General features: G+C 39.5%; 1 protein-coding gene and 1 long non-coding RNA gene across 11 annotated transcripts in view; one reads left to right on the top strand and one right to left on the bottom strand.

Annotated features, from left to right (window-relative positions):
- Positions 1-9,484: 9,484 nt before the first annotated feature.
- On the bottom strand, positions 9,485-13,855 carry LOC143652060 (uncharacterized). Of its 2 annotated transcripts, XR_013160380.1 has the most exons (5): positions 13,395-13,854; positions 12,777-13,018; positions 12,144-12,213; positions 11,909-12,017; positions 9,485-10,419 (listed from the first exon to the last, which is right to left on the bottom strand). It is a non-coding gene; the product is annotated as an uncharacterized LOC143652060 (long non-coding RNA). The 2 variants fall into 2 exon arrangements; XR_013160379.1 differs by lacking the exon at positions 9,485-10,419 and having other exon boundaries at positions 11,405-12,017; positions 13,395-13,855.
- Positions 13,200-16,359, top strand: part of C1GALT1 (core 1 synthase, glycoprotein-N-acetylgalactosamine 3-beta-galactosyltransferase 1) — a 65,175-nt gene continuing 62,015 nt past the window's right edge. For 4 of the 9 annotated variants that reach the window (XR_013160370.1, XM_077123128.1, XM_077123175.1 and 1 more), the window contains exon 1: positions 13,203-13,489. Coding sequence is in view for 5 of the 9 variants with exons in the window: in XM_077123128.1 (XP_076979243.1) it covers positions 13,483-13,489 (7 nt within the window). In the remaining 4 variants the exon portion in view is untranslated. Of the gene's footprint in view, positions 13,490-13,822; positions 14,105-16,359 lie in introns of those variants that run through there. The other 5 variants (XM_077123103.1, XM_077123137.1, XM_077123157.1 and 2 more) reach the window with 3 other exon arrangements.

Here is a 16,359-nt window from a genome sequence, read left to right as displayed (position 1 = left end):
CCATTGGCCTCAAAGAGTATGTGTGGTTCTACATTATAGACACTGTCTTCCTTGCCCCTATGTTCTGAATTACTTTAACCCCAGCCTGTTCAGCTTCATTCTTATCTCTAAACATCAGATTATATATATATATATATAACAGCCTCCTAAAATCCAGAAATAATAATCACCACTCTGGACTTATGTGTCTGCTCTAAAAGCATACAGTCTACACCCCTGTTTTCTTTTAAGCATTTTCTAAAGGTCACCATACCATTGTTGTTCTTTTGTTTCTGGCTTATTTTGCCTCATTAAAAGTCCCACATATTCATTCACATCGTTGCATGCCTCCCATCTCTGTTCCTTTTTGTAGCAGCACCACCTTTGTTCATAAGTATACACCATCATTCACCAACCTACTTCTCCATCAGTGCATCCTTCAGCCACCTGCATTCATCAGGCATCATGTAGAAGGCCCAAAGTCCACCGTCCATCAACACTCTCAATTTTAGATCATTTCATTGTTCCCAAGAGAAAGAAAACCAATAAACACACCCTTGCCAAATAGGAAATCTAAACCTCCTCTTAACTCTTGTCCCTCACCCCCTTATTTACCTCTGCTGTTGCTGTGGTAGTGCTGATGGTTTCCTTTTGAACATATCTCATAACATGCAATAGTACTTCCCCCCTATATCCTGGACTTATACATTCTTTATACAATACCATATCTTTGAAGTAATTCTTATGAGAACTAATTCATATTTCTAATGTGAATCAGTGGGACATGCAATTCCTTTCAATCTAGTTCATCATCAATATGGTAATATTACATCTAGATCCACTAGAGGATCACCATCACTCCTATCTATTCCCTTACATTGGAGTTCAACCTCATTAGCTAATGGTTCACCCATCTCTAGCTTCTATGTATCTCTAAATTCTCTATATTCTGTATTATAAGCCTCTGATTATACCTTTATGCTGGTCATAAAAGTGGAATCATACAGAATCTATCCTCTTGTTTCTGCTAATTTTGCTCAGCATTATGTCCTCAAGGCTCATCCATCTCATCAAGTGCTTTGGGACATCATTTTGTCTTACTGCTGAATAATATTCCATCATATGTATATACCACATTTTGTCGATCCAGTGGTCTGTTGATGGGCATTTGATTTATTTCCATCTTTTGGCAGTTGTGAATAATGCTGCTATGAACTTCGGTGTGCAAATGTCTGTTTGTGTCGTTGCTTTCAGCTCTTCTGGGTATATACCAAGTAGTGCTATTGCTGGGTCATAGGGCAACTTGATATTTAGTTTCCTAAGGAACTGCCAAACCATATTCCATAGTGGCTGCACCATTATACATTCCCACCAGCAGTGCATATGTGTCCCAGTTTCTCCTCATCTTCTCCAACATTTATAGTTTCCTGTTTGTTTAATAGCAGCCATTATCAGGTGTGAGGTGGTATCTTATTTTAGTCTTGATCTGTATTTCCCTGATGGCAAGCGAAAATGAGCATCTCTTCATGTGCTTTTAAGCCATCTGTATTTGCTTTTCAGAAAATGCCTATTCATATCTTTAGCCCACTTTATAATCGGATTGTTTTTTCTTTTGTCATTGAGTTGTATGATTTGTGTATACAGGAAATCAAACCTTAGTCCGATATGTGATTTCCCAATAGTTTCTCCCATTGAGTTGGCTACCTCTTCACTTTTTTGACAAAGTCTTTTGAGGTGCAGAAGTATTTGATTTTGAGGAGTTTCCATTTATCTACTTTTTTCTTTTGTTGCTTGTGCTTTGGGTGTAAAGTTTAAGAAGCTATCTCCTATTACTAGGTCTTGAAGATATTTCTCTACATTCTCTTCTAGAAGCTTTATGGTGCTAGTTCTTATATTTAGTGTTTGATCTACTTTGAGTTAATTTTTGTGTAGGGTATAAGATAGGGGTCCTCTTTCATTCTCTTGGCTATTGATATCCAGTTCTTCCATGCCCAAATATTGAAAAGACTATCCTGTTCCAGGTCAGAGGATTCGGAGGTCTTGTCAAAAATCAGTTGACCGTAGATTTGGTGGTCTATTTCTGCACTCTCAATTCGATTCCGTTGGTCAATGCTTCTGTCTTTGCACCAGTACCATGCTGTTTTGACCACTGTGGCTTTATAATAAGTTTTAAAGTCAGGGAGTGTTGATCCTCCCACTTTGTTCTTCTTTTGTAGGATGCTCTTAGCTACTCAGGGTCTCTTTCCCTTCTAGATGAATTTGGTAATTAATTAGCTTTTTCAAAGCTTCACAGTGGGTTGTTGGAATTTGTATTGGTACTGTGTTGGATCTGTAGATCAATTTGGGGAGAATTGACATCTTAACTATATTTAGCCTTTCCATGCATGAGCAGGGAATGCCTTTCCACCTATTTAGATCTCCTTTGATTTCTTTTAGCAATGTTATGTGGTTTGCTGCATACAAGTCCTTTACATCCCTAGTTAAGTTCATTCCTAAGTATTTGATTCTTTAGTTGCTATTTTGAATGGAATTTTTCCTTAACTGACTCCTCAGCTAGGTTATTGTTTGTGTATAGAAATGTTACTAATTTTTGCACATTAACTTTATATCCTGCCACCTTGCTAAATTTGTTTATTAGCTCAAATAACTTTGCTGTAGATTTCTCAGGATATTCCAAGTATAGTATCATATCATCTGCAAATAATGAGAGTCTTACTTCCTCCTTTCCAACTTAAATACCTTTTATTTCTTTGTCCCCCGATTGCTCTAGCTAGAACTTCTAGCACAATATTGAATAATAGTGATGACAGTGGGCATCCTTGTCTTGTACCTGATCTTAGAGGGAAAGCTTTCAGTCCCTCTCCATTGAGTACCATGCTGGCTATCAGTTTTTCATATATTCCCTTTATCATATTGAGGTAGTTACCTTTGATTCCTATCTTTTGGAATGTTTTTATCAGAAAAGGATGCTGAATTTTGTGGAATGCTTTTTCAGCATCAATTGATATGATCATGTGATTTTTCCCTTCCAATTTGTTAATGTGCTGAATTACATTAATTGATTTTCTTGTGTTGAACCATCCTTGCATTCCTGGTATAAACCCACTTGGTTATTGTGTATAATTCTTTTAATGTGCTGTTGGATTTGATTTGCTGATATTTGATGGAGAATTTTTGCATCTATGTTCATTAGGGAGATTGGCCAGTAGTTTTCCTTTCTTATAGCATCTTTACCTGGTTTTGGTATTAAAATGATATTAGCTTCATAAAATGAGTTAGGTAAAGTTCCTTTTTCATCAATTTTCTGGAAAAGTTTGAGAAGAATTGGTATTAGTTCTTTATGGACTGTTTGATAAAATTCCCCTGTGAAGCCATCTGGCCCTGGGCTTTTTTCTTTGTAGGCAGATTTCTGAGGACTGATTGAATCTCTTTACTTGTGATTGGTTTGTTAGATCTTCCATTTCTTCCTGAGACAGTGTAGCTTGTTTGTGTGTCTCCAAGAATTTGTCCATTTCATCTAAGTTGTCTAGTTTGTTAGTGTATAGTTGTTCATAGTATCTTCCTATGATTTCTTTTATTTCTTCAGGGTCTGTGGCAACACACCCCTTCTCATATCTGATTTTGCTTATTTGCATTCTCTCTCTTCTTTTCTTTGTTAGTCTTGCTAGTGACCCATCAATTTTATTGACTTTCTTAAAGAATCAAGTTTTGGTTTTAATGATTCTTTCTATTGTTCTTTTGTTCTCCTATTGATTAATCTCTGCTTTAATTCTTTGTTATTTCTCTTCTCCTATTTGCTTTGGGATTAGTTTGCTATTCTTTCTCAATTTCCTTCAAGTTTGTGTTAAGTTCTCAATTTTTGCTCTTTCTTGTTTTTTATTATAGGCATTTAGGGCAATAAGTTTCCCTCTCAGCACATCCCGTAAGTTCTGATAAGTTATATTCTCATTTTCATTCCTCTCCAGCTAGCTACTGCTATCTCTAGCAATTTCTTCTTTGATCCACTGGTTGTTTATGAGTGTGTTATTTAATCTCCATATATTTGTGATTGTTCTCATTCTTTGGTGGTTATTGAGATCCAGCTTCATTCCATTGTGATCAGAGAAAGTGCTTTGAATAATTTCAATATTTTTAAATTTATAAAGACCTGTTTTGTGCCCCAGCATATGATCTGTTCTGAAGAATGTTCCATGAGCACTAGAGAAAAATGTATAACCTTCTGCTTTGGGGTGCAATGACCTATATATGTCTGTTAGGTCTAATTCACTTATCAAGTTATTTAACTTCTCTATTTCCTTGTTAATCTTCTGTCTTGTTCTAGCTATAGAGGAGAGCATTATATTGAACTCTCCTAGTATTAATTGTTGAAATATCTATCACTCCCTTCAGTTTTGCCAAGGTTTGTCTCATGTACTTTGGAACTCCTTGATTGGTAGCAGAAACATTTATGATTGTTATATCTTCTTGGTGAATTGACCCTTTAAGTAGTACATAGTGTCCTTCTTTGTCTCTTATGACGTCTTTACATTTAAAGTCTACTTTGTATTAGGGTGGGCCATGGTGGCTCAATGACTGAGTTCTCACCTGCCATGCAGGGAACCTGGGTTCAATGCCCAGTGCCTGACCATGCAAAAAAAAAAAGTAAAGTTTATTTAGTCTGATATTAGTACAGCTACTCCTGCTTTCTTTTGGTTACAACTTGCATGGAAAATCTTTTTCCATCCTTTCACTTTCAATCTATTTGTATCCTTGGGTTTAAGATGAATCTCTTGTAAGCAGCATATAGCTGTATTATCTTTCTTAAACCATTCTGCCAATCTGTATCTTTCAATTGGTCAGTTTAGTTTATTAACATTCGAAGTTATTACTGAAAAGGTATTTCTTGATTCCACCATCCTATCTTTTTAATTTTATTTGTCAGATCTCTATATTCTTTTCCTCTTTCTCTTTATATTCTTTAAATTACTCTTAGTGGTACTATTCAATTCTGTGCCCTTCTCCAGATCTCCCTCTCCTGTCTTTTTTTTTTTTTTTCAGCTGGCAGAATTCCTTTTGGTATTTCTTGTAGGGCCAGTCTCTTGTTCAAAAATTCTTTCAGGACTTCTTTGTCTGTGAAAACTTTAATCTCTCCCTCAATTTTGAAGGACAATTTGGCTGGGTACAGAATTCTTGCCTGGAAGTCTCTCTCAGGATCTTGAGTATATCATACCACTGTCTTCTCACCTCCAGGGTACTAGTTGAGTAGTCTGAACTAAGTCTTATTTTATTTCCCTTGTATGTACCAGATTGTTTTTCTCTTGCCACTTCAGGATTTTCTGCTTCTCTTCAACATTTGACAGACTGATTAGTATGTGCCTTGGGAAAGGCCTATTTGGATTTATTCTGTTTGGAGTTCTTTGGACTTCTTTGACTAGTATATTTATGTCCTTTATGAGGGTTGGGAAGTTTTCCCCCATTATATTCTCAACTACTCTTCCTAGCCCTTTACTCCTTTCTTCTCCTTCTGGGACACCAATGATTCTTATATTTGTATGCTTAGTTTTGTCTATCATTTCCCTGAGTTCCCATTCAATTTTTCCATCTTTTTTGCCATTTGCTGTTTTGAGTCTTCAAAGCCAATTATCCTATCACTTATTCTTTCTTCTGTCTCTTCAAATCTAGTGTTGTGTGCCTCTAGTATGTTTTTTATTTGGTCAACAGAGTCTTTAATCTTTGTGATTTCCACTCTTTTTCTATTTATTCTTTCAAGTTCCTCTTTATGCTTTTCTACTGTCTTCCTGATCTCCTTTATGTCAATTTCTATCTCACTTATTTTATTAAGTAGAGTTGTCTGAACATCTTTGATTAGTTCTTCCAATGCCTGTGTCTCCTCTGGTGTTTTAATTTGGTCATTAGGCACGGCTATATCTGTCTTCATTGTGATATGCTTAGTGAACTTCTGCTGCCTTCGTGGCATGTAAATATCTTGATTGATTCACTTTGGGAGTTGATTTCTTTCAGTAGTCTAAGGCCTTCCTTGTGTTTGCAGGATGGTTGTACAGGAGGGATCAGGGCATGGGGTGGGTATACAGTGCAGTGATTTGTTTCAGGGCAGGTATAGGCACAGGTTGGGGATGTTACACTGATGCTTGTGAACATAGGTGCCCTGCGGCCAGGGAGGATGTCGCTGTGTGGATGCATCTGTCTGAGTGGTGTACCCCTGCTATGCACTGGTCTAAGGCACAGGGCCCTTTGTGCACATCCATAGAGCTGTGGCAACAGGTCGGCATTATGCCTTCGTGGATTGGGGGCAAATGTGATGGCTGCGCAGGTCAGCACTTTTTCAGAGCTGGGAAGTGTGGCTGAGGGCTGTGTGCATGTGCAGTTCTAGTACTGCTCTAAAGTGTAGTTCCCAGAGCTGAGTCACGTGACTGGGAGCCATGCGCTCGTGTGGGCCTGGGAGTGCTGTAAATGAATGCGCACAGCTCAGGTGGGGTGGAGTGAGGCTGTGCAACACTATTGTGGGGATGGGGGAATGGGGGGCAAGGATAGCCTAGGTATGGAGGTTAGTGCCCGCAGTCTTCATGCACTGGCAACAGTCTGCAGGGAACAGGGAGGGGGAGGTAGTGCTCAGGAGGGGTGCAGGAGACGTGGGTTGGGCTGCACTTGGGGTAGGGGTGGGGGGCAGGTACATGCATTGGGAGCGGGTGACAGGGATCCAGTGCATGGGGTGAGTCACCTGCCAAGGAGCTGCGCTAGTGAGGGTAGCACACCTAAGGAACGCAGCCTGGTCTACCTCCCAGTCCCAGGCTCCTGTCCTCGAACTCCCGTGGGCTCCATGTCTCCACAACTCTGCGCCAGGCCCCAGTCTTCTGCCTCTCAGTCCTTTGGCCTCTGCAACCAGGGCTCCGTGTGTGGTGCAGAAGGGTCTCCCAGGTCAGTCGCACTCCTGAATCGCCACCTCAGTCGTCCTCCTGTCCCTTCTTTAGCTTTTCCATGGAGCAGGGCTTATCTTGATCTACTCTATCTTCCTGAAAGTCCAGTTATATAAGACATTTAAAAACACGTTAATCTTATTAATTTTCTCAACAAAAAAAATGAATTAAAATGGATTGTTCTAGGAATATTTTAATATACTCCTACTACCTCAAATTGTGTTATATTTGGGAATGTAATGAGTCAACAAGCAGCGTTCTTAATCTGAGGTGATAAACTCCCAAGGAGCTCAGGGAGCTTTTGAATTTTCTGTAAGTTCAAAATGATATGCAAAACAGGTATGTTTGTGAGTCAGGCATTTTGGGGGGTACCAATTCATTGCTCTCTGCAGATTTTTACTGGGACTGGAGAACATATATAAAGAGGGTGTTATAAAAACACATCTGGGACTCACAATAGATTTATACTTTTGGAGGTCAGAAATTGTCTATGTAATTTTCTTTTTTACAATGCTTGGCACAGAGCCTGAAAAAGTTAAGAACTTAATTTTTTTCATGACAGTAACAGTGGTTTTCTTTTTTCTACTAGAAGGAACAGGCATAAAAACAAAGAAACAAAAAATAAAAAGGAAAAGATTGTAAGGAAGGAAGGTCAAATTCTGAGAGAGAGAGAAAAAAAAAAGGAAAAGGAGGTAGGTGAGGGGTAGAAAAATAACATATGCAAAGAAATAGAAATAGAATTGCAAAGTAGAAGAAAAAGGAAAAGAAAGTGGTATGTTTGTTGGACTACTATAGGGGTTTGTTCCCCTTCCTCCAAATAATCTCTTCTTGGCAAAGGCTCATTAAAGGTCTAGTAAATAAAGAGGTTCTGTAAACTTAATGACTATGCACGAAATTCTAATTTTAGCTTAATATGATTGTAATGTTGGCAAAGTCCTTGTTTTTCCATCTAAATTTTCTTTACCGGTAATCTCTAGAGAACTAATAATAAAGTAGAAAAGAGCTCCTGTTTTCATGTGAGCTGTGTTCCAAAAATTCATTTTAAAAGGTGAGTCAGGATAAGAATGCCTTATCCTTTAGAAACAGTTACAAACTGCATTACAAAAACTCATAAAAACATAGTTAGCATGTAATGGAAGAAAAGAAAAGTGGCCTTTCAGCCCTCAGTGAGGAGCTTGGTAAACTGGAACACAGTAACTCCTCTCATTTCCTTTCTCACACCCAAGGGAGTCTTGTATCCACCTGTTTTCATACATTGGAGATGTGTCTGTACTTCAAAGATAAAAGGTAACAACACCATAAATGGCCATTGTATATGAAAAGGAAAACTAGTTAAAATTCCTGATCCTTATTCCCTCACTCAACTCTTTTCTGTCCTAGATGTGTGTCTTTCTTATCCCTTGTACTGCTCCACTTTTTATCTCAAATGCAAATTCCAGCCTTTCTCATGGAACTGAAGTTCTGGACCTTCTGAACTCTGGAAGTTTCTTACTAGTCTGTTTCTGTAGACTTCACCATCCATCTGGATTTTTTTTTACTTCAACTATAGAGAGTTACTTTCCCCTCACCCCCTACCCCCACCTCCAACCTCTAACCTCTGCTATTTCCCTAAACAGTATATCCTTGACAAAAGTATGACATATAGGGGTGATGGTGATAGTTATCTTGATTGACAACAGTTGAAGTAGAGCAGGGAAAGAGACCAAAATGCTACCCTGTTTCCTATAAAGGAGGCTAAATTCCTCTTTTTAGTCAGGAAATAGTAAGACTGATACAGAGAGAGATATTTAGAAGGAGAGGGATGGAAATAAAGGTGGTCTTGTGTGTCTGATAGCCTGGATCCATCCACTTCGTAAATTGAAGGCAAATTCAGCTCAAAGTAGAAGGTTTGACTTCAAATGGGTTTGAAAGGATGTACATATACATACAACTGATGCCTATGTTACAGAAGATAAAATGGAGGGCATGTGTCCAAGGACATGTCAAAGGAGTGAAGAAGCTGCAGGAAGTACATTAGGGGAACCATTTGCTGAATCAATGCTAGCAGAAGTCAGAGGGAAAGTAGAACTCTTCTGTTCTAGGTGGGCAGAACTTCTTCTGTATAGAAAAACAATGCTAACTAGCAAAACTATTTTGTATTGAGAGAAAAATGAGCCATAATACACAATCAATTTAAAAAGAGTTTGTGCTACTGCAAGTCTAGGTTAAAATAATGGAAAGTGATGCCCATTTTTTATAGTAATTTAATTGTGCTTGACTACTTCTATACTGACAGGTATTTTGCACAAACAGTGGTATAATAGATTGAGAGACTAAATTATTTGCAAGCCAACTATTAGTCAAGAGAACTTCACTACAGCTGTGTTGACATGCAGTCACCTTCAACAGAAAGAGACTCAATTTTCCAGAAATAGTTACTTCTATTTTTGGAGGATCATTTTAATCCATAGATTCATGAGACTTTAACAGCTATAAGGGATCAAAGAAATTACCTAGTCTATCTCCTTTATTTAGAAATAATTCCCTTCGGATGAAAAGCACTTACATACATTCAGTATAAACAACTTTATAGTGAATATCTGTATGTTCAATATTGAATATTTGCTGCTATGAGACTAAAAAATGTGACAAAAATGTTTAAATAGTGCTTGAAATAATTTCTTTGAAAAAAACTTTGGTCAATCCACTCATTATCATTACTGTACTTATCTTGGGTTTACATGTTTGGATTAGAATTTCAGTGTTCACCAGACAGTAACTAAGGCCTCTCTCTCTTTCCCAATTCCAAAATTCCAGTGGGGGGAGTCTGGTTGACTCAGCTTCCTTCAGGTACACTTCCCTGTCCAATCAGCTATGACCAAGAAAGGAGACAGGTTCTCCCATACAAACATGGCTAAAGGAATCCAACCTGAACATGAAAATTGCGGGGGGGACAAGGAAAGGGTGCATCACAAAGGAGAATGGACAGAAACCCAAAAAGGTATCCATCTTTTGGGATTTAGAAATAATAGCTTAAAAGAAAGAATAAAAAGTAGTAGGTCACATTGGATAGCTAAAATTGTCAGTTCTTTACATTAACAGAGGCGGCATACACATTAATAAATATTCCATTGCTTAGGGATTTTAAACTGAAGCAAGTTTCACCTATTCCATTTACAACAAATGTTTTCTGCTTTTGTTGAGCCACTAGGGGAAACAATTAAGGAATATTCTGATTCATATTCCAGAGAATTGGAAGAACACAGAGTAATCCCAGGGAGCCCAACCTCATAAATTGAGAACATTTCTCTAGATGACACAAGTTCTTCAGCACACACATGGCAATCTCTGCTTTCAAGCTACTATGGAGTGAGTCACGCTAAGTCCTCTTTCCTTAAGGCTAAAAGTATTTCCTAGACTTTTCTTTACCTACCTTCTCCTCTGCTCCATTCTCTATCTTTACTCCCCTCGTGTGTAATTCAATTCAGAAAACAACACCAGCCTTTCCAACTGTCTCAAAATCTTGGCAGAGTTTGTAAAGATGTAGCTAGAAGGAATAAACACTATTTGGAAAACGCCTTCTTAAGTTCCATAGGGTGAAATTACTTTATCCTGACAGGTATTTTCAATGTAAGATAAGATGCTCTGTTGAAAAACACACTGTCCCCAGAAGGATTTCCCTCATCTCTGTTTCTTGGTATGTATGTTTTCATTTACTTCCCAATTTGTTATTGAGAAAATGGAGCACATGAAGCTCTGTCCATTCTTTTCTAGGGTTTTTCTTCTTCTTACTCAGAATAATAAACAGCATGGGTAGTAGGGGTTATCTATCCAATATCCAGTTAAGCCATGGTTTCAAACTGATTTGGGGTTAGGGTTGAAGAGCAGAAGGCAAAAAACAACAACCATATAACAACAAAAACCAGGGAAGCTGGATATCCATTCACTACACAATCAGGACTTGACTCTTAATCTAAGGCTTTATCTTACTCAGTCTCACATATTTACCTCTGGGGTTTAGCCATGCCACCAAATTGTGCATTGTCAATAACTACATAATCTCTAGCCCTGACATTCCATTATAAAAAGCATACTCTCATATCACAAATCCTCTTTTCTGAAAAAGACATGCATTCTACTATTTATTTTATTGCTATTAAGTGCAATTTGCTCTAGGATGAACTATTAGAATGAGACCAAATTACTGTTAAATATATGTTTATTACTAAGTAGGTTTAACTACCACTGTTACTATAAAGAGGAGTAGTCACCCAGCCATAGTTATAAATTAATTCACAAAAAGAAAAGGGAGCCACTCATAATTATGTATTCTTTTTAAAGTGCAATAAATTTACAATGGGCTAATAAAATGAGATCTGACACATAATAACCTACCATCCTGTCATATTCTTAAATCCCAGCTGCTAACTATGAATGATGCCAATATTTTACAATGGTACACAGTAAGTAGGTTGTCACTATTTGAAAGAAAAATCTTCACAGGTTTCATAGATAAAATATTTCATGCTTAATTGTTTAAAAATAAAATACGATAGCTCTCATGAGTCTAATGTAATTAAAAGGATGCTAATGCTTTACAACTACACTGCTGCGTACAACCTTATTGACCAGCTTTTGAAGCAGGTTGCGATTATTGTCCATATTTTATGGAGAGGGAAATAGAAATTTAAAGATTAGGTGATTTGCCTTAGGTCACACAGATACTCAGTGATTAAACCGGGAATAGAATTCAAGTGCAGAAAACAATTGTTCTATTTCCCAAATGTTACTTCAAGGACTGTCAATGTCCAGATCTCCAAGAAATTCAAAATTAATCTTTCCTATGATTTTGTAAGAAAATCCTTACATAATGTAGATGCTAGGAACCAAATAAAATACCAGCATTGTACAAAACTCTTTAAAGTGAAAAAGATTTAATTTTGTGAAAAAGTGAAGTGATGTGAATTTTGTGAAGTGAAAAAGACTAAACATTTAATTGTTTAGTCACTCAAACAGCATATAATTGAACACCTTACTTTCCACAAGTTAAAATGAGGTGAGACATTCTGGGTTTTCTGTTTTTGTTGTTTTGTTTTCTATTTGGAGCACTGCCTCTGGAAGGCTCTCCTTTCCTTTACAGTGGTTCTGAAAGGGAAGAGGGTAAAGGTGGACAAAAATTTTACACAGGTTGGGGAGTAGAGAGGAGGATGGAGGTAGAGATATGAGCTAGAGAAGTCTCCAGGCCTGGGCTGGGGAAAGAGCACTACTAACTTGGACATCAGGATACCCTGCACTTCTAGCATGGGTATATCAGTTTATCTTTCTGGGCCTATTTTCTCATCTGAAAGAGAGATTTGGATTAGAATCACCAGACGTACATTTTAAAATTCTTTTACAGGTTCTTTTGGATCTATTGATACAATGTCCTGGCAAACTATATAAGAAGGGAACCTAAGCAAATTAAAGGGAAAATAGCAATAACTTACATGCGTTGTCTAATTTCAGTGGCCACATTCTTAACTCCTATGCTATAGGACACTAAAGAACTGTCTGACGAAGGCATTTTGAAAAACCAGGGTAGCTTTCCCACACTTGAGCTCGGCCTTGCTAGATCAGTGGTTAATGCCTAAGGCCTAGACCTCCCCATCTCCTCTCCTGTGGTGAGGTTGCCTCAGTGGGTCACTTTTCTCCATTTCAAAGGCAGCTTCCTCATTCATAACGGTTTTTCCAACAAACGTGGAGATGAGTTTTGCAAAGCCCTGAGGAAGCTCTTCCTGCCATTGCCTGGAGTACTGACAGAAGCGAAGACCGCGTGTGCCTACTGGCAGCTTTGTGGTATCACTATCTAGATTTTCAGTCCTTCCTGGCTCACACATCTGGTTACCCTGGCATCCGTTTGCATACCTCATCTTGCCGTAATTCTTTTCATTACGAGCCTTCGTCTCAGTGAGAGACTATGTTAAGAGAGGACGGGGGAAAAGAATAGAAAAACTGAACCGGTTTTGAGCTGGTTAAGAGCCAAGGGATTCTTGTAGGGTTAGCCACTGTCCCTCAGGCACCTACAGCTTCGGTCTCCGCTGCTTCCCTGCATTAATCCCTCTCAAGGATCTAGTACAAGAACCTGCGGCACAATCAGAGGCAGAGACCTGAAAAAAAAGAAACCGCAAGCTAGCTGCAGCTTAATCTACAGCTCTGAGAAGACCCCGACTTCCCAAACCCCTTCGCAGAGGGCGGAGCGTGCGCTCAGCGGCCAATCCCCGCGTCCGCACGTCGCCGTAGCCCCGCCCTACCCCCGCCCGCCCCGCCCATCCCTGGGGCTGGAGCGGCGGCTGCGACGTCCGCACTAGGAAGACCCCTGGGTGGCGGCTGCGCCGTAGGCGGGCCACGAGCTTGGACGCTCTGCGAGGAGGGGCAGAGCGAGTGAGCCGGCGGGCGCGCTCTCAGGGCCCGCCTCGGCCGCCGCCGCTGCCGGGGAATGATCTGGGCGGCAGGAGGCGGCCCCAGCTAGCGGCCCTGAGTCACCTCTGCGACCACCGAGAGGAGGGACGGTCGCCGGATCCGTGTCGTCCCCCTCTCCGCCCCGAGGAGGGGCGAGAGGGAGCCGCCGCTGATGTCAGGTACGGGCGACGGAGGCGCCCTCAGGCTGCGGGTCCCAGGTCTCGGCTCAGCTCGCCCTACCCCCCTTTCTGAATGTGTGGGGGTGGAGCTTGGCCGGTGGGAGCAACCCACCCCTCCCCCCCCCGTGGCCAAACAGGTGTCTCGGGGTCGGGGCCCCGGCCGGGTGAGGCAGAGAGGCGTCCGGGCTTCTGAGGGAGGCGCGGGCACTTCCTGCTCCGTGCTCCTTGGCGAGCTGCCGTAGGGGCCGCGTGCCCATTCTGACCGCTATTCTGTTGACATGTTGCATGCTCTTAACCGTGGGTCCTCCCCGCCTGGCCTCTCGCGCCAGTCACCTCTTCCTCGCGCGCTGCCTGGCGTCAGACGAGGGCGGTGAGGCGCCAACTGTGCTCCCGTGCTCGTGCCGGACCTTTTAGCGGTCCTGTGCTTCCGGGCCCGGCCCCCCACTTTGGTTCTCTCCGATCCCCGCCCCACCTGTGGGTCAGGCGGGACTTAGAGCTTGGTTGTTGGGCACCGTCCCCGAGAGCTGCCGGGCTGCCGTGCCGCCCGAACGCCCAGCGAGCGGGCGCCTTCCAGAAGTGCCCCGGGACTTGCTCGCGGCGTGCTTGGATCATCAGGTTTGTCTGTAGCTGACTTTTATATTTTTAAGTTTCTTTTTCGCTGGTAGAGTGAACAAGCTAAGTGTGTTTGGGACACTTGCTGCTTGGAGGAGGAGGAGGGAAGGAGTTGTGTGCGTGTGTGTGTTTTAATATATCACATCTTTCCTCTTCCCTCTATTCAAACAAAGTGTGATGGGATTTTAGTACATGCCGACAAGTTGTCAATACGGTTTTGAATATGGGTAAATTTTATACTCTTAAAAGATAACTGTAATTTAAGGAGAATTTAGTCTTCCCTACCCATTACCTTCTCCTCCTCCTGTAAATAAAACAGCAACAAAAAACATTGCACATCTGGAAAGTTGACCAGATTTATAGTCTAGTCCTCTAAATTCATTATAAATTTTGCACTATTTTCTCTTAACTCTTTTAAAATTGTCAGCTATTATGCTGGTTTCACTATGAATTAAAATGTTGGTTATAAAGTTAGAACTTGCAGGCATCAGAGTGAGTCATTAGACCACTGTGTTAGAGACAGATATGTTCACCTACTAAAAATTGGATGTAAAACATAAATAACTCTGCCTAGTTGCCAGGAAAAAGTGTTATGCATGATTTCAAGTTGTTTTAGTTCTAGTGTAGGTTGAGGCAGTGGGAATCTGAGTTTTTAGAAGGTTTTAATGACAACTTTCCACTCCTTTATCAGATAAATGTCAGGTGAACCTTATGCAAATGATACTTTTGTATTAAGTATTGTATATAGTAAATGATATTTCACTTTTTTACAAGCCTTCATATATATTGACTTAGAAGTTAAGTGACTACAGAGTATCTTTTCACCATATGTTAAATGATACAGTGATTCAGTAAGAAAAGTATGACATTTAAAATTCTTCATAGGAAAGTATGTACTTATGGAGAACTATTAAATGCCTCTTTAAATTTGCCTGGAATTTGTGTTTTCCTGTATCTTTTTTTATGTAGGAGTCAGCATTAAAAAACATTCTGTTTACTATCCATTTAAAGATGGCTATGCTTTTTCTTATGCTTTTAAAAATTATTTTTATACTAGTCTATATTTTTGAGTAAATTCAGTATCAGAAATTCTTATAATTTTGCCACAAACTTATTTAGAAGTACATATAACTAATTTCATGTTCACCTCATATAAGAAATACAAAAGCGTGTCACTAGGCATGTATCTCTTATTTGTATATTGATTTGTGCTTAATTAACGTAAAAATTGCATTTTACAGCTTAGAAACTTCAAAAACTAAGATAATTTAGCCTCTTGTCTGAAATTACTGATCGGAATTCTTTGTAACAGTACAGCTATAAATGAAAAGTAAATAGAAAATGGACAACTTGGTGTTGAAATTCAATTCAGATGCACTTAAAATTTTAAGCTTCTTAACACAGCCGTCTTACTTTAGAAAGATTTGTTGAGGTTTGACTAAAGAGATTGGTTTACATGCTATAGTAAGGTTAAAAGAAAGATATGGCAATATTCTTTTTACCCCAAATTAGTTGAGATCAAGGTCGTTCTTTAAAAGAAGTGGGGGGGGGGGAGTGAAGAATTGCTCCATAAAAAGGGAATTTATCATTTTATTTTAAAATCTGGTAAGAAGATATTCCTGAAGTCTGAGAGAATGAGCAAATGAGAGGGAGGAGAGATAACTTAGAAATTAGGATTTAACAAACGATTATGACTACTGACTCATTACACAGATATTTCTTTTTAGTTTTTAGTGTATTAGAATAGCTAGAAGGAAATACCAGAAAATTTTGAACTAATCCAGTAGCCTTGATCTGTGGTAGTGATTATATAACTGTATAGCTTTTATTGTGTGACTGTATGATTGTAAAGGCCTTGTGACTGGCACTCCCTTTGCCTGGTGTCTGGGTAGGTAAGTAATAAAATAAAGGAAAAAATATATATATAATGGGGGGATAAGGGGCTTGGGGTGTTTTAGGTGTTCTTTTTATTTCTTTATTCAGAGTAATGAAAATGTTCTAAAATTGATTGTGGTGTTGAATGAACAACTATATGATGATGCGATGAGCCATTGATTGTATACTTTGGATAAATCGTGTGAACGTATATCAGTAAAATTTCATTAAAAAAAGAAAAGAAACATGGTCTAGCAAGTGGAAGTGCTAGAAATAAATTTTAGGTTTTTCTCACTTCGTTGTTTGTAAACTCCACTCTCTACTGCCTCCCATTGCATGATGAGTTGGAAATATGGACATATTCTTAGATGTCCGAAGTTTAA

This window comes from Tamandua tetradactyla, chromosome 1 (assembly GCF_023851605.1).
Source record: "Tamandua tetradactyla isolate mTamTet1 chromosome 1, mTamTet1.pri, whole genome shotgun sequence".
Taxonomy (NCBI): Eukaryota; Metazoa; Chordata; class Mammalia; order Pilosa; family Myrmecophagidae; genus Tamandua; species Tamandua tetradactyla.
The sequence above is the reverse complement of the archived record's forward strand: the minus strand, read 5'-3'. Positions and strand labels throughout refer to the sequence as shown.